The following is an 18,959-nucleotide window of genomic DNA, read 5'->3' as shown; positions in this document are numbered from 1 at the left end:
TAAAACCGAGACATATACAAGCGAGGTAAAAATAAATAAGTTTTTTGACTCGATTATGGACCGAAACAAAAGTGGGTAGGATTATGTCTCGATTTTTAGGTAACCGAGACAGTAACGTGTGTTTTTTTTTTCATATTTTAGGTTTCGGTTCGCATTCGTCCTGTTGAATTTTGGAAGCTCGATTGCGGTGTTACCATGCTGTAATCAATTTGTGAATGGGGCTTCATTGATTGTTGAAGCTTGGAATTGATATTTTTATCTTCAAAACTTTTTCCTGAAGACTCTTCTAGCCTGCATTCTTCTTCCAACTTTCCAAGCTCATCTATTATATCTTCATCCTCTTCGGTGAAATCATCAGGCTCATATCCAACATCAAAATTCTCATATTTTTTCTCATCCCCTAAGTCCATATCCTCTTACTGCATTTTCCTCTGCATTGTTGTCCAGTGTCTCAAACTCCAAAGTGTTTCCAAAATCTGTGTCCGACAAAAACCCCAACCCAAAATCAAAACAATAGCATAAAATCCCAACCCAAGATCAAAACAGACACCCAAGATTTCCCAATTTCAGAAACCTAATTTCATGGAACCCAGAATGCTTTCCCTTACCGCTCCGCAATCGGACCACCATAAAAGAACCCAGAACGACGCCGCTGCGATTCGCCAGTTCGTCTTCCTCGCAAGCTCAACCATGAGCTTCAATCGCGAACTCCTTAAGCTGCCATCCATGGTCGCACCTCCATCCTCTCCACAACAGCACAGGAGTAAGAAGGCACAATGTTTTTCCCCTTTCCCCCATCTGTAGAACCCTAATTTTAGGACCAGGACGCCGTTGCGACGGAGATGGAACACTTGTGGAGGCAGCGCCGCTACAACCCTCACGGTTCGCGTCCTCCCAGTTTGTCTGCAAGAAAGGAAGAAGAAAAAAGTAATTTTATGCCTCAGGTCATCTCTCACGCGAGAAAGAAAGAAGAGAGCACTGAGAAATGGGGAAGAAGACAAGTGCCCCGGGTCACAGTGAGAAAGCAGTGAGAAAGGGGGAAGAAGTGAGAAAGCAGTGAGAAAGAAAGATCCCTCTCGCGCGAGACAGCAGCGGCGGCGGGGCACCAGAGGTTGAGCCAGCAGGGACGACGACAGTAGTGGGGCACCTATCAGTGGGAACTGAAATGACGGCGACGGTGGGAACTAAGACGACGACGACGGTGATGCAGTGGCGTGGCGGCGAGGCAAAGAGCAGTGGTGAACGGCGAGGCACAGAGCAGTGGTGAACGGCGAGGCACAGAGGTTTCGCGCAGCTTGGGAAGAAGAATAATGATTACTTGCAGGGATTTCAATTTTAATCCTAGAAAACACTATAGGCATCGGGTAAAATAAAACCGAAACATAAACACACTACTATACACATCGGGTAAAATAAAACTGAAGCATAAACATGATACGTCAGTGTTACCAGTGCCCACAGGGGGATTTGTCAGGGGTATATGCCTCGGTTCCCCTGGCAACTGAGGCACTAACTCAGTTTCCAAAAAGGTGTGATCTGAAAGGTCATAATTAAGTCAAATCTAGAGGACTATACGTCTCGAGTGATTATTTAACCGAGGTAATAGAGTTGTTATGTCTCGGTTTCCCATGAACCGAGACCTATAAGTTCGCTAAAATTACAAAAGTGCCACCGCGTTTTCATGTTTCGGCTTTTTACAAACTGAGATATATTAGTCGTGTTAGTATTCCAATTCTGTACTAGTAGATAATTTATGGTGTTATTCATTATCGAAGCTAAAAACTTATTACTTTTTATTTTATGGAAATAAATTGAAACTTAATATCTTATTTTTATTTTTCTTCGCTGCACTATTGAGTGTATCTATACCTGAATATTTTGTTTGCGTATATAATTTTTATTCTCATTTTATATCATTATTTTTAGAAGTAACAGTTATTTCAAAATATTTTGTATAAATCTGTCACAAGTTTTTTTTTTCTTTTTTTTTATATTTGTAATTTATATTATTAATATGTACTTCTTTCTACTTTTATTATTTTTCACTAATATATTAACTTAATTAATTTATATATATTATTAATTTATAATATAATATAAATATTTAAAAAAATATAGACAGATAGGCACTACTGGTGCACATGTGTTTATGCTAATAGATATACAAAAATAATAACTTTTAGTAGATTAAAGAAAGTATGAACTTTTTTTTATAAATCAGGCAATAATAGCTAATTATAATTCATACAATTTTCTTTCTTTTGCATAAATTGGTAGGAAAAAAAATCTTAAAATCCCTAATGAGAGAAAAAGACTTTTTGTTAATAAAATATGTGATTAACAATACGTTCTTGAGTCTAACTTCATTCAATATAGAATTTCGAATTTATGCATATTAGAGACCTGATTTTAATATAAATTATCAATAAAAGCATTTTTTATAAAAAAAAACATTATAAACAGATTAAAAATAATCTATTTTTTATTTCAAGTAACTTTTTCTTAAATAGTTAAACCTTTTCTATGATATTATTGTGTGACTATCAAAACAAACAATTATAATAATCTTGATTAAGTAAGTTGTGATCCCACCACAATTTATTTTATCCTTTTCTTCTTTTCTTTGAGATTGAGAAATTGTACTTGTGTGTTTTAAGTAATTGATAATCGAGAGTGTAATACTAATATAATTTATGGGAGTTGGACTTTTCGAAGTCTTAAAAGCTTATTTGGCAGGTTTTACTGTAAATGTTGTGGATTAAAGTTTAAATTATTTTTACTTTGAATTGGACAGAGTTATAGTTTATTAGAATATATCTATGTTGAATTGGTTGGGAGTTTTGGAAGTCAAAGTCCTGGTCATGTTTGGATTTATGTTAATTGCATTTTGATGGTTTAACCATGTCCTACAAAAAAAATTATTAAATAAAAAACAACTTTAAAGATAAAAAATAATTATTTATTATAATAATTAATGTAAATACTAATTTATAAACTAAAAATTTTTGTTATTTAAAATAATAGTATAAATTAAATTAGAGTTTAACCTAATCTCTATCATTGACAATAAAGGTTTAAGTCATCAAATAGTGTCTAAATTAATTTCTATAGTGATTACTTATTTACAATTAAAGACTAATTTAGACATTAATTTTTTTTATGGCTAAAATATTTATAGCTAAAATATTAATAGCTAATGTTATAGACTAATTTAAACTCTAATTCACAGATAAATTTTAATTTTGTATGTATAATAAAAAATGTTCATACCAATTATTTTTTGTTTATAAATTGATATATAAATTAATCATTATAATAATTAATTATTTGTTGTCTCTAAAATTTGTTGCTATTTTTTACCAGTTATGTAACAAAAATGTAATATTTGAATGAAAGATAATTAATATTAATTATATCTTTTTGTTCATGAAAGTTTATATAACTAAAGTAACTTTAATTTTTTAAGAGATATAATTGGTTAGTAAAGTGTTGGTTTCATAAATTAAACCATTAGTATTTTCTTCATTATTGAAGTCAAGCCGGTTAAGCGAAATCATCTTACTGAAATTCCTACTTATTAAAATACATTGTATTTAAAATTATGATTTTTATAATTTATGTATATATAAATGTGTAGATGGTATGCATATGAAATTTATGTATGTCGCTGTATAAAATATGATGAAATAGTGATATTTTGTAGGTGCTATAGTATTGTAACGGTACTAGTACTAAGTAAAAAAAGTTATTAAGAAAATAAGATATTTTAAAAGGACAAATCTAAACGATAAAGTTAAAATATTAGATGATAAAAAAAATTAAGAAGATTCTTACATTAAGTTTTATAGAATAAATGCAATAATTTTACAAATGAGAAGTGAAACTGGATTATCAATATTATTTAGAGTGAAATATATATACTTCATATAAAAGAGATGTTGAGTGTTAGAAATATTGTTACCCTATTTTTTTTTTTTCCTTCAATTAAGCATTTTATTTAATCTTTTGTGTATTTTTTTATCATACTTAATTGTTCTATATTTTTTATCTAAGTATTTTTAATTTTTCATATAATTTTTTTAGATTCATATTTATTGATTATTATAAGTTTTAGATAAGTTAAAAAATTTATATTAAATAAAATGAATAGTACATAATTAAAAGTTTTCTTATAGAAACTTTTCCGTAATGTTTACTCAATATTGTTATTTTAAATTATTAATAATTATTCAATGTTAATTAAGTTTTTAATTTAGGTATATATACGTACGTGTACGTGTGACCAGACAAGACTGTGTATGCATGTTTTATATATACGTGTGTGTCGGAATGGACACAAACATAAGTGATGTATGTACGTGTGTCTATGTGATAGTTGAATTTATCTTTTCTAAACTGTATCAATTTGCTATTAATTAGATTAATTTTATTTAACTCAACTAAAAATTGAAAAAAATTAAATAAAGTATAGTTAATAAAAAATTGTCATCTTATAAATTCGATCTAAACTCACCGTTGAATTCAGACATTCCAAAACATAAAGAGCTGAATGTATTTTGCTTCTTATTACGTGACGTGAAAAATCACGCTTCGGCCAATATACCAAATAGAGTCTAGACTCTTTTGTTGTATTTTTATCTATTTAATGTATTAATTTTTTTAATATATTTTAAAATATTAAAATTATTATATATTGATTTATTTTAAGTGTGTAGCAGATAATGAATAAAAAAATCGAAAATAAAATCCAAATTAATTCCCAAAAACACATTTTAAGGATACCAAACACCAATTAAGGGGTAGATGAGAATTCAAAACGTTAATTAGTTCTTAGTTTTGGTCCATGATAATGTGAACACTTGGAAGTGGCGTGATTAGCGTGTTGTGTAGGATAAGTTAATAAAAATGCTTCCAGGTTCAACCTTTCAGACACAGAGGTCAATGCATAACTACAATCACAAAAATAATGTTAAGAAAAACTGTTGAGAAAATATTTTATAGAATTTAATTTTCGTATATTCATTAGTATATTTTTTACTATTAATTAAATAAACCACTAAGAAAATAATCATTATAAAAAAATAATTTGAATCTTAATTATGTATTCCTATATTATTATCCTAGTAAAAAAACACATCATTTTAGCCTTAAAAATAAATAATTCAATTAACTTTAGTAATACAAAAAATAAATAGTTAATTTTAATTTATATATTAATTAAAATAAATATTGAAAATAAATAAAGTTAATAATTAGAGATTACAAAATTTATATTAAAATAAAATTATAAATCTCAAATATAAAAATTGATATCGTTTTTTATTATTTTATTTCTCTTATAAAAATAAAAAATAAAATATTTATTTTATAATTTAATTGTTGATTAAATAAATATAATCATAATATAAGATAAAAAAATTATATTTTATAACAATATTTATTAAAATAAGACAAATATTCTTAACACTAGTAAAAGTATATATTCAATCAAAAGATAACGTTAGTGTTTTTTTTCATCTTTTTATAATAATATCAAATTAACTTTATTATATCTGTTTTTTCTTTTAACAAGTTTGTCTTAAAAATTGAAAAATAAAATAAAAATCTAAATGCTTAATAATAAGTTTAGAGTTTTATCTTAAATTTTGATGTATAGTTTATAATACAAATTCATTACAAATTAATAAATAAATTATAGTAAATATTACATTATATATTATATATTTTATTTAATAATATAATGATATAAAAATATTAAAAATTATAATATATTAAATTATGTATTAAAATATATAATTTTATATATGTATATAGATGATGTTGTTTTTAAAAATTAATTAAATTTTAATAGTAGAGTTAAACTCACTTTAATTTTGATCTTAACTTTTGAGAAGGAGTTTTGAGAATTAAGATTTTTTTTTACCCTCACTTAATTAGGTTTTTTAAAAAGGAACTTTTTCAATAATATGTTAAGTTGACCTCTAATTTTAATTAATTATTTTATTATATTTAGAGTTTAATTAATATTATTTAATTTTAAAAATTTATATTTTTTTTATCGATTTCAAGTATCACCAATAGATATTTGTAATTTGTACCGTGTTACAACAGTAGGGAAACAGGTGTGCACAAGTCAAATTACACCGATTTAGCATTTCTTGCCTCAACACTTTCTCCTTTTTTTTTTTTTTTTTTTTGATTTCTCTGACCTCCTCAAATTGGATATTTGGAATCCCTTTTGGATGTTTTATGAAAAGAGTGTTTCATCCTACACCTCCAACATCTCATCCTGCACCTCCAAAAATTCCATTTTTAACCTTCTGACATACGCACCTCTAACTTTTCAAAAATTTTATTTTTTAATAAATATATTTTTATTTTCTTCTCTCTTATTAAAGACATTTTAATAAATACATTTTTATTTTTTTCTCTTTCTTATTAAAGTTCCTCTGCATCATTTTAATAATAATCTAATTTAATTTAAAATTTAAATATTATTTAATATAATTTTATATTTTAATAATTATTAAAATATGATTTATATCATAATAATAGTTATATTAAATATATAAAAATCAAATAACTAAAATAAAAGTAATAATGATAAAAATAAAAAATAAAATAATAATAACAATAATATAAAATTTGCTTTAATATATTCAAATATATTAAATTATATTAAAATATTACAATAAATTAAACAGTTATTAAATTTTGAATAAAAACAAAATTTTTAAAAACTTATTTATTGGATACCGTAAAATATGTTAATAGTTTTTTTTTAAAATTTACTAAATATTTAATTTAATTAAAAATAATAATATTATTTATTATATTTTTCTAATTTAATATTATTAAAATATTATTTATATTTTATAATAATTTTATTAAAAAAGTAAAATAAAATAACTAAAATAAAGTTAATAATAATGAAAATAAAAATAGTATTGAAAATCACATAAAAGATATTTAAATATATTATATTATATTAAAATGTTAATTTAATTAAATAATTATTAAAGTTTAAATAGAAAATGGATTTAAAATTTGTTAATCGGATATAGAAATTCGATAACATATGAATCGGATATGGGTATCCGATTAAGAAGTTTTCAAAATTTTGATTTTATTTAATTTTAATAATTATTTAATTTAATTTAATAATTTAATATAATTTAACATATTTAAATATATTAAATGTGATTTTAAATATTATTATTATTATTATTTTTATTATTATTATTTTTAGTAATTTTAATAAAACTATTATAAAAATATATATTATATTTTAAATAAAAAACTATCCAATAAATAAGTTTTTAAAAATTTAGTTTTTATTTAAAATTTAATAACTCTTTAATTTATTGTAATATTTTAATATAATTTAATATATTTGAATATATTAAAGCAAATATTATATTATTGTTATTATTATTTTATTTTTTATTTTTATCATTATTACTTTTATTTTAGTTATTTGATTTTTATATATTTAATATAACTATTATTATGATATAAATCATATTTTAATAATTATTAAAATATAAAATTATATTAAATAATATTTAAATTTTAAATTAAATTAGATTATTATTAAAATGGTGCAGAGGAACTTTAATAAGAAAGAGAAAAAAATAAAAATGTATTTATTAAAGTATCTTTAATAAGAGAGAGAAGAAAATAAAAATATATTTATTAAAAAATAAAATTTTTGAAAAGTTGGAGGTGCATATGTCAGAAAGTTAAAAATGGAATTTTTGGAGGTGCAGGATGAGATGTTGGAGGTGTAGGATGAAACACTCTTATGAAAAAAGCTTCCTCTATCCTATCAAATTTCTCCCTCCACCATAAAAATTTCCTATATTTTTTTTTCATGATGATAGTGGTCTAATTGTCTTTTGAAAAAAAATCTCTAAATTTATTTTAAGTGTTCTGAAATATAAAATCCGAAATGATAGGATTATGAGAAAAATATCTCTAATTTTTTTTTAAGTGTTATAAAAATAAAATCTGAAATGATAGGATTATGAGAAAAAAATGATAAGGTGCAAAAACTAATAATAATTCGTTTTTATTCAGATAATCTTTTATAAGTGATGAGATTATAATGGTGGTTTAATTATTTTTTTTACAACAAACTATCTCACATTCAAGTGATAAGAGAATTTGAATTTTTTAAAATAGGGTGAGAATAATAATTTATGAAGTGATTATTTATTGAAAAATACAAGTTACGTCTATGTTTTTATTATAATAATATTTACTTTGAGTGTATAATAACAATATAATAAATAATAACATAATAATTAATAATAAGTAAATATGACTTAAATAAATTAAGTTGTTTTATAATAAAGATGTTTTTATTTGATCACGCTCTTTATTATGTTTTTTGAGTAGTAGTCCAAAATTATACAATTTGAGAAAATATTGATAAAGTGTAGAAATGAATAATCCTTCTTTTATTTTAAGTTTGTGGACCAATCTTTTTATGAAGGGAGCAAGATAAACAACTTTGGGCTATTTTTTTGAGAAAAAATTATTAATATAATAGATGAAATGTTTTTATTTTGTGACTCTTTATTTCTCCTTCTTTTTCTCCTTGAAAATGTAAGAAATTTACATATTTTTTAGTATTTTCTCTTTCCTTTTAGCGTATGTAGAAGAGTTTCAGAACGTGAAATAGACCTCTTTTGTCCTAAAATTTCACAAACACAACTGAATCCTACAAACTTATCAAAATACAATCAAACTCTAGTTTCCCCCATACCTCTTCGCCCCTCTCCTTTCCATTCTTTAACATGTTTTTTTTTTTTTATTTAATGGATGAAATAAGGGTTGAAAGGAAAAAAATACCCGCATACTTTCACAACCATTATTTTCTTTTCACCCAAATCACAACATTCACTACTATAACTTTAGTGATTTTTATAACATTTAATTGCAAACATGCCTTTTATTATTTATTATTATTATTATTAAAATATTTAAATAAAGAGATATAGACAACTTTTCCACGTCAAAATACCATTTCTGAAAAAAAAAACAAATAGCACCGAAGAAGTCCCTTTCACCCAAAGTTCCACACGCACCACTAAACCTCACAAACTAACGAAAACACAACCAGCTCAATTTTACTCCATATGTCTCTGTATTTCACTCATTCTTTTCTTGAAAATGCAAGTGGGTTGAGTATTTTTTAATCCTTTTTTCATGCACAAAAAGAGACGAAAAACAGTGTATACTGATAAAATCCATCGCTACTTTTCCAAAGAGATCATCATATTAAGGGAAAACCTGAAATTTTATACTATATATACCCTTCAGCCTCATCAACTCAAACACACACTTCATTCATAGCATAAAACAAAGGAAAATATGAAGTTACACACTTTTTCCTTTGCATTTGCCTACATCCTAGTAATAAGCTCATCGTATTTTCGTAGTGCTGTTGGTGATGATGTTGGAAGTGTAATCAGTGCTTCCCTATTCGAGCAACTACTGAAACACCGAAATGATCAAGCTTGTGAGGGCAAGGGTTTCTACAGTTACAACGCTTTCATCACCGCTGCTAGATCCTTCGGTGGTTTTGGAACCACTGGTGATTCCAACACTCGCAAGAGAGAGGTTGCAGCTTTCCTAGCTCAAACCTCTCATGAAACCACAGGTTTATTTTTACCATTCATTTTTCACTTCCTTAGTTATAACTATTGTCTCATGTTACAACAACATTATACATTAAACATGTTTGATGCATGTGATGTAGGAGGAGCACCAACTTCCCCAGATGGACCATATGCGTGGGGTTACTGCTTTGTAACAGAAAGAGATAAATCCAACAGATATTGTGATGGGAGTGCACCATGTCCCGCAGGAAAATCGTACCATGGTCGAGGGCCGATTCAACTGACCCAGTAAGTACATTGAAACATGATATAACAGTTTTCATTTGAAGCAATAGAATTAATTAATGTGGTACTCATGATTTTTGATGTTTTTGAGGAACAGCAACTACAACTATAATCAAGCTGGAAGAGCCCTGGGAGTGGACTTGATAAACAACCCAGACTTGGTGGCAAGAGATGCAGTGGTATCATTCAAGACAGCTCTATGGTTCTGGATGACTCCACAGGGGAACAAACCCTCATGCCATGATGTGATCACTAACAGGTGGACCCCATCTGCTGCTGACAGGGCAGCTAATAGAGTCCCAGGTTTTGGTGCGATCACGAACATCATCAATGGTGGACTTGAATGTGGGAAAGGTCCTACTCCAGCTTCAGGTGATAGGATAGGGTTTTACAAGAGATACTGTGACGTTTTTGGGCTCTCATATGGTCCTAACTTGAATTGCAGAGACCAAAGACCTTTTGGTTAATCACTTCCGTCTTTTCTTTCTTTCCTTCGGTTGTAACAACTGATAATAATAAATAAGAATATCAATGAAAATGGTGTCTCTGTCTCATTTTCAATAATTTCTCAAGTTTTCTTGAGCATATATCACATCATTTTCTGCACAATTTAATGTGATTGGATCTAACTTAAAGAGATGAGAATAACTTGAATTGCAGAGACCAAAAACCTTTTGATTAAGTAAAATGGTCTTTTTAATAACTTTTTTTCACTATCTTTTTATAAGGTAATGTGATTGATCCATTTTAAATATATCGATAAAATAATGACACATGATCTCTTATTAAAAAATAAAAAGTTGTAAATATCGTGATATGTTGGTTAATCATTTTCATCTTTTCTTTCTTTATTGGTTGTAACAACTAATAATAATAATAAGAATAATGATGAAAATGATGATAATAATAAGAATAATGATGAAAATGATGTCTCTGCCTCATTCTTTATAATTTTCGCATGTTTTCTTGAGCATATATTGAAAAAATCACATCTTTTTCATTGGATCTAACTTAAAGGGATCAGAATAAATTAATGAAAAAATATTATTTTACACGCCTAAATTTTTTACATATTTGATATTATCTTTACTTATTTTTTATTATTTTTTTAAAAAATATAAAATTTTACATTTTATGATCTTTTTATCATTATTTTTTATTTTACCATTATCTTTTATATCAAATAAATGTAAAAAATATGTTATGATATCATTACTCTAAATTAAAACTTCTAGATATAACCTCCAGATGCAACATTAATTATTGAATAAAAAAAATATTATTTGCTATTTGAGAGTTATTATGTTATTTAATATTCAAGTCATAAATACTGTATTTCATTATTAAATTTAGTGGTGAAGAAATGAGTTAATATATGGAGTAAGAGCAATAATATCATGACAATTTTTACATTTATTTCACTAAGGATAAAATAGTCTGTAAATTTTTATATTTTTTTTTTAAAAAAAAGAAAAAAGTAAGTAAAAGTAAAATAAATGTAAGAAATATAAGTGTGTTAAAAAATAATTTTTCTATATTTTTTGTTATAAATAGATGTTCTAAACTTGAATTTTATTTTAATTTTTAAAAATTTTATTGACACATTAAAAATTAATGTATGCCAATTAATCTTTACTTTTTTAAGAAGGTATCTATAATTTTAATTAATACTAAAAAAATCATCAATTTTAAATATTTTTTTCTATCGTGTTTAAGTTGAATTATTTACATTATTATCAATAATTCATTGATTGTTCTTCTTTTTTGTTACAATTAATTTTGTATCCATCGAAACATACTAAAATAAATATTTTAAAAATAAATCAATACAGTACATTTATATATGTTAACTAATAAATAGTATTTATTTATTTATATATAAAATCTTATTTTTAGAAATTAATTCACTTCAATTATACGTAAAACTTGTTCTGACTTATTTGAAATCCGACTCAACTATATTGATTTACGAGTTGGAGGTTTGGATATTTATTAGTTCATAAATAAATAAATAAATCACTAAGCCTCTCTTGATTTATACAAACGTTTTATGTACGACCACTAATCAAAATTGAAAAAATACACCACACCGTCGACATAAATTTGGCAGCGTAAAAATACATGAACATCCCTTACATACACAACCCACTTTGCTTGTTTCTAACGTTCAATTTTGCGTTTGTTTGGTCCATTAAAACCATAAAGATAATAAAATAAAATCAGTTGTCAAGTGAGATTATAATTTTTGAAGGGTGTGAAAGAATAATCCCCTGAAAATAGCGACTTTTTCATGAATCCCTCCATGGGAAATAGGGCAGAGCAGTTTGGATTGTACAACTTTTTAAACACTTTCATAGATTTTTTTTACTTTGAGTAAATTTTTAAGTTATCTTATATCTTGTATTTATGTATCATCCCGTATTCTTACACTTCATAATTATTGATATATTGTAGCATTGTGGTAACATCCCTTAACCTCACACTTGATAATTCATAGTTTAATATATATATATATATATATATATATATATATATATATATATTAAACTTAGATTTCAACTACAAACTCATAAATATAACTCGAATTCTTCTAATTTATTCTTCTATCTCTTTTTTCATTGGCACTGAATCAGACGACATTCCTCCATCTGCTCCCGTATAACGAATTATACGATCATCGCACATACACAAACACAAACAAGTAGGGTGAGCTAACATGCAACCAATCATTTATAAAACATGCATAATTACTTTGATACACTCAACAAACCTCATATAATAATTATGTCAGACACCCTCATACCATCATACAACAATCGCATCATAGATACTCATACCATCATACAACAATTGCATCATAGATACTCATCCCACAATACCACAATTACTAATAGACACTCATCCCACAATACTTAATAGACACTCGTTCCACAATACTCAATAGACACTCATTCCACAATACCCAATAGACACTCATTCCACAATACCCAATAGACACTCATTCCAATGATATGTTGATGAACGGTCACGGGAGGTTATGCACTTGTGATGCCATCTACTTCCTCTTACAAATACACTTCCAAAATACTCCATACCATCCACAAGGTTAGTCCTCAACACTATGTCCAAAACCGGCACATAGACCAGGACCTCCTGCCCCTCTCACCACATAATTCATCCTTCTCTACTTGAGACTGGATGATTATTAGAGTATCGGGATAACCTCCAACTACAGGACCCTCAACACCAACATATACACAAATACCATATCATTACTGAATCTCTCCACGAGATTCATACCATACTCATATTCCTCAACTCACATTATACCCTTACAAAATCTCCCCATAATACTCATATCATGTTCAGATGCATAAATTCAAATCCAATATAATAAAATACAATCATCACAGAAATCATACAAAATGAATATATCACAAAATAAATTAACAATATTAAAATATCACCATAAATGGTCACTGGAGAAGAATCAAATATTTGACGAATCAAACTCACCATAAACGCCAGTACATATGACTAGTCACAACTTACTAGATTTGACCAGGGCTGCTCTATGATCAGGGATGTACCAACTCCGGTTTTTAAGATTCCTCTATCCTACCATCACAATTATAATTTATAATTCCATATCTACCACAATAACATGAATTCATCAGAAATTTTCATTCCAACAAGATATATTGCACAATAATTTAACAGTACGTAATCTGTTCAACAAGATTTAAGTTAAAAACTTGTCGAGTAGACTTCCAGGAAAGAGAGGTGTGTCACAATGGACAACTTAAGTACCAAGTCTTTCCTTAGCCAAAGTGTTCCTCAACTAGTTTTAACAAATTTCTTATTTACATATTCAAAACAACAACATATAATATTAACACAAAAATTTAATATAGATAGATATATAACAAGAACCTATATTTTTCATTAACAGTATTCACACAGAATTTCAAGACATGAATAGTAATAAAACAATACTAAATCATAATATAAAAGCTTAGAAAGGTTAGCTCCCCTACCTCTATTCCAGACTTAATCTCTTGCTCGAAATTTGTTTCTCCAAAACCCTCCAGAACCTCTACTCTTCTTGCAACTAAAAATTTCTTGTTAACTCTTTCTCAAGATTTCTCACTTGATTCTTCCTCTCTTTGTGCAGAATAGTCTCCCCTCTCATGGCTATTTATAGTCTAAAAATTTTACTATTCATCAATTTTTTAATATTATTTATTATTTTAATATTATTTTATTATATTAATATTTTAATCACCACTTGACATATTGGATCCCTCAATAATGCCTTCAAACCTGGAGTGCTTTATCAACTATCAATATTTTAATTTTTTTTAAAATAAAAAGGTAGAAAAGAGTTTGAACCCATGTTCTTGAAATCACCACAATTTTCTACCAATTAAGCTACCAAAATTTCTTATTTAACTTTCCACATTTTATTTTTACATAAACTTATTATATTTTTCATTCACAAAGAAATTTATTACTACTAGTAATAAAATTGTTACTATTAAGGTAAATATTTTTCATGGGTCTTACAATTTAGATAAGATATTTTAATAGGAATAATTTATCTTTTAAATTCTTTAAAATGTTTTATGATAAATTATATTATTCATATTAGGAATTTTTCAATTAAATCACTTAAAATTCTTTATTTAGTATTCGAATGACTCAACTTAATTAAGGATAAATTTAACTTAGTTTGACATTGTCTTGATTTGATGTCTAGGCTCAACACGAACCGAACTCGACTTTGTCAAATGTGACTTAATTTGACTCGGCTTGATTACAAGCTAACTTGACTTGACTTGGTTCATCAAGACAAGTCAACTTGACTAAAACCGAGTAACATTGACTTAACCTAGGTTTGCACAAATTCAACTTGACTTGGACTTGATCAAGATAGGCCCAAACTGGTCTTGATCAAACTAAAATTGACCTAGGCCTAGCTCAACTCATAACGTAGATCAACCTCAACTTAGATGAATTTGGACCCATCGCAACTTGATTGAATATGGGTTTGTCCCACCTTATCTCGACCTAATTTACTAATATTTACCTTAGTTAGAATTGACTTCGTTAGACTTAGCTCACCAACATTAAACAAGGGTTGGCCCCAGGTTGGATGAATGTGTACTCATCCTAACTCGATTAAATGTGAGTTTTTCTTATTTGGTTCAACTTAAACTCAGACTGACTTGTTTTACCTAGACTTTCACAACCTTAGTTTGACATAGGCTCTGACCGAATCGTCCAAACCTTGTATAAACTAGACCTAGAAGTTTGACAAGATCTAACATTTTATAACTTAAAAATAATTTAATTAAATTTGAAAAAATTTGAAAATATAAAATAAAAAAATATTGAAAAACCTTTACCAATAAATAATAGCAATCAATATCAACTACAAAACATTGCCAATGTCCTTGTTTTTTTATTTTAATAATTTTAATTATTTGATATTTAAATAATTTTTGAAATTTCGATGATAACTGGAATATTTTGTTCAAATAAAAAAATCACTAATTTAAATGGTTTTATAAAAAATATTAAAAATGAAACAACTTAAAATAAAATTAATTCAAATTTAGTGTATTTAAATATTTTAAAAAATGTGAAAATTTCCATCTAAATTAAATAATATTTTAAATTACACAAACTCAAAATGAATTAAATAGTACAAAAACATTTGTAAATTTCCCATCATCTGAAAGTAAATTTTAAATTATATAATTTTAAAATATATTTCAGACTATGTAATTTGAAAATATATTTTGAATTGTATAATATAAAATTATATTTTGAATTATATTAACCCCAACTTCAGAAATGTATTTTGACATCCATGTACAATAAAAATATATATTTTAAATTATGAAATTCGGAATATCCTTCAACATGAGTCAACGGAGACTTCAAAACTCAATTAATTGCCTAGAGAATATAGTATCGAAGGAAATGACAAGTGATTATTTACTCAGCCACTTCATCCTCTGCCACAGAGTGATAGCACAGTAATTAGAGACGACAGAGAACGTAAAGCATGGGTTAGAATTTAGATGGAGGAAAAGTTACACGCAACTCCTTTCATAAATCTCTCCCTTTCCTTCCTCAAAACGACAACTCATTCACCCATTTCTTAATTTGTTTCCTTTCGACATGTGTGTGAAATCATGACCAAAATCAAATATCTTAGCCCATGAAACAAGTTTCATCCTAAGTTTCCACAAACCCAATCAAACTCCATTGACTATTCAAATCTATCGATAGATATTAGTTTCCAAGATGATGTCACAAAACCACTATGAAGTTAGACGCTGCCTTCAGCTTTACCTTAGTTTATATTTTGCTGGTAAACTCACCAGAGTTTCCTAGTGTTGCTGCAGACGTTGGCAGTGTCATCAGTGAATCTCTATTTGAACAACTGCTGAAACACAGAAACGATGCAATTTGTGAGGGTAAAAGGTTCTACACCTACAATGCTTTTCTCACAGCAGCAAGTTCCTTTGGTGCTTTTGGCAACACTGGTGATTTGGACCTTCGTAAGAGGGAGCTTGTAGCTTTCCTAGCCCAAACCTCTCATGAGACCACAGGTTTTATATATTCATCACTCGTGTACGTAGCACATGTTATTCAACCAATGACTTGCTGATTAATTAAATAACTCATTTTGAATGCGATAGGAGGAGCACCAACTTTACCAGATGGATCATATGCATGGGGTTATTGCTTTGTGACAGAAAGAGATAAATCCAACAGCTATTGTGATCGGAATGCACCATGTCCCGCAGGAAAATCGTACTATGGTCGAGGGCCAATTCAACTGACTCAGTAAGTGCATATATAGATATCCCTCACATCATATTTTTTCAAAAATTACTTTGTTTTTGTTGTGGTGAGTCTATGTTGTCGGTTATTGATTTTTTTTGTGTTTGAAAAAATAGCAATTACAACTATGATCTAGCTGGAAAAGCCTTGGAGTTGGACTTGATAAACAATCCAGATTTGGTAGCCCAAAATGCAGTGATATCATTCAAGACAGCTATATGGTATTGGATGACACCACAAGGTAATAAACCTTCATGCCACGAGGTGATAACTAAAGGGTGGATACCATCTGCTGTTGACAGAGCAGCTAACAGAGTTCCAGGTTATGGTGTGATTACCAACATCATCAATGGAAAATATGAATGTGGGAAAGGTCCCACTGCAAGCTCAGATGACAGGATCGGATTTTATAAGAGATACTGTGGCATTATGGGACTCGCGCTTGATGCCAACTTGGACTGTAGTAACCAAATGCCCTTCGGTTAACTAGTAAAAAGAATAAGAAACTATAGTCCTTCGGTGATTCTGAATAAATTTTCCTTTGTAAGCTCAAGTGTATGAGTTTAGCAAAAAGAATTGCTCTGGTCTGTGTTTTCTCCATACTGAACTTGTTGATGAATTATTTCTAGGCGCAACCAGTCTCAAAAGTTGAATGATATTTGCTCTCTTAATTCTTAGATTCCGCCTTGCCTAAAAATAAAATAAAATTATAATATATGATTGAGTTTAAATCTTATATTCCAAATCATTTGTATGAGATTAAACAAAATTTAAATTTGACAATTTCACTCAATCTACACGGTTTGATGTTCAAGGCTTAAAAAAAAGCCCAGAGGAGCAAAATACCAAAGTCCGACGAGTAACTGATCCACCTTAAGATTGACAAGGTTGAATCATATCCTAGTCAAATAGATGGGTCAAGGTCTATGTCTAGTCAAGGTTAATAAATTCTATGTTGAGTCAGTAGAATTGAGTGATGTTAGATCATGTTAAGTTCAAATTGAGTTGACTATAAGGCTGTTTTTCTACGCACCTTCAAGGACTTCTTCCTCCACCATTACAATTGATCTTTCCGTTGAACTTAGTAGAGTCCAATGTTTGGCCCAATTCAAATCAAATCATGTTTAATTAGGCTTAGATATAATCAAAGGAAGTATGGCGAGGTCTAATTGGAGATGATAAAAATACTTATGTTTGTGGATATTTATGAATAAAATTTACAACAGATAGTTGGTATATGCGAATATCTATTACATGTGAGTAGCACATAACAAATATTTTAATACTTGTTTTGTAAACGGGTCGAATGTGGATATCATACTACCCACACTCGCAAGCATCCATTACTCGTAAAAAATTAAAATTAAAATTTAATTTATATATTTTACTTGGTTAAATTTAATTAAAGTTAAATTTTAATTTATATTATATTTTGTATTTTAAATGAGTGTTAGCAAATAACAAAAGGAGTGATAGATAGATTTTTTTTACGGAATAGACACTATTCGTGTTTAACCCGATCCGACTCATTATCATTCATAGACCTAATCTTTTAGTTAAACTACAAATAGTAATGTAAAATATTTTTAGATTAATTTACAAAATACTTTTATCTTGTGTTTGGATAAGGTAATTTAAAATGATAATTCATTTATCTGAATATTTTAACATTCTTTACACTAAAATGACTTTTTTAATAAAGTAATTAGAAATAAATTGAGATTTTAAAAAAATGAAAGGTATTTTAGATTGATAAAATAGAAGGATCTTAAAAACACTAAAAAAATATTAAAAAAATGAAATTATACTCCATTTCACTTCGGTCACCAAGGTCGAATCAAGTCGATTTAAACTGAAGGCTAATCAAATCAGTTCGGGTTAAAAGCTCAACCAAGTTATCCTGAACAAAAAATCGAGTCTATTTAGTGTTTGATATATTATTTTTATCTTATATTTATTTTTTTATCTTTAATTAGTTTGTTATTATTTCTTATTTGTATTTTATACTTAATTCATATTTTTTTTATTATAAATAGAATACTCTGTATGTTTAACACAAATGAAATTATTTTAAAAAAATACAAAATTTTAAAGATATTAAAAAATAATAAAGAGATAAAATTAAAAAAATATAAAATACATCTTTTTATACATTTTTCTTACAAAATATTTAAAGCTTGCAATTTGTTT

At 27.3% G+C, this 18,959-nt stretch overlaps 2 protein-coding genes across 2 annotated transcripts; both read left to right on the top strand.

Moving 5' to 3' along the window:
* Window positions 1-9,177: 9,177 nt before the first annotated feature.
* LOC124835308 (endochitinase-like) lies at window positions 9,178-10,449 on the top strand. The gene is made up of 3 exons (XM_047310214.2): window positions 9,178-9,667; window positions 9,767-9,914; window positions 10,009-10,449. Exons 1-3 carry the CDS (start codon window positions 9,379-9,381, stop codon window positions 10,376-10,378), a joined length of 807 nt encoding a protein of 268 aa, XP_047166170.2. The 5' UTR covers window positions 9,178-9,378; the 3' UTR covers window positions 10,379-10,449.
* Window positions 10,450-16,228: 5,779 nt separating this feature from the next.
* On the top strand, window positions 16,229-17,446 carry LOC124835313 (endochitinase-like). Its single transcript, XM_088100829.1, has 3 exons — window positions 16,229-16,534; window positions 16,625-16,772; window positions 16,886-17,446. Exons 1-3 carry the CDS (start codon window positions 16,246-16,248, stop codon window positions 17,253-17,255), a joined length of 807 nt encoding a protein of 268 aa, XP_087956955.1. The 5' UTR covers window positions 16,229-16,245; the 3' UTR covers window positions 17,256-17,446.
* Window positions 17,447-18,959: the final 1,513 nt, after the last annotated feature.

The sequence above is a fragment of the Vigna umbellata genome, chromosome 10, assembly GCF_029865625.1.
Source record: "Vigna umbellata cultivar VRB3 chromosome 10, Vumbellata_1.0, whole genome shotgun sequence".
In the NCBI taxonomy this organism is placed as follows: Eukaryota; Viridiplantae; Streptophyta; class Magnoliopsida; order Fabales; family Fabaceae; genus Vigna; species Vigna umbellata.
Note: the sequence above shows the minus strand (reverse complement) of the source record. Positions and strands in the feature narration are given on the sequence as shown.

What these genes read in the sequence shown, in the direction of transcription:
- LOC124835308 (XM_047310214.2), top strand. Translation starts at nt 9,379, where the DNA reads ATGAAGTTACACACTTTTTCCTTTGCATTTGCCTACATCCTAGTAATA. An exon ending in AACCTCTCATGAAACCACAG is followed by an intron (nt 9,668 to 9,766) that starts GTTTATTTTTAC and finishes CATGTGATGTAG; the next exon opens with GAGGAGCACCAACTTCCCCA. An exon ending in GGGCCGATTCAACTGACCCA is followed by an intron (nt 9,915 to 10,008) that starts GTAAGTACATTG and finishes TTTGAGGAACAG; the next exon opens with CAACTACAACTATAATCAAG.
- LOC124835313 (XM_088100829.1), top strand. Translation starts at nt 16,246, where the DNA reads ATGAAGTTAGACGCTGCCTTCAGCTTTACCTTAGTTTATATTTTGCTG. An exon ending in AACCTCTCATGAGACCACAG is followed by an intron (nt 16,535 to 16,624) that starts GTTTTATATATT and finishes TGAATGCGATAG; the next exon opens with GAGGAGCACCAACTTTACCA. An exon ending in GGGCCAATTCAACTGACTCA is followed by an intron (nt 16,773 to 16,885) that starts GTAAGTGCATAT and finishes TTGAAAAAATAG; the next exon opens with CAATTACAACTATGATCTAG.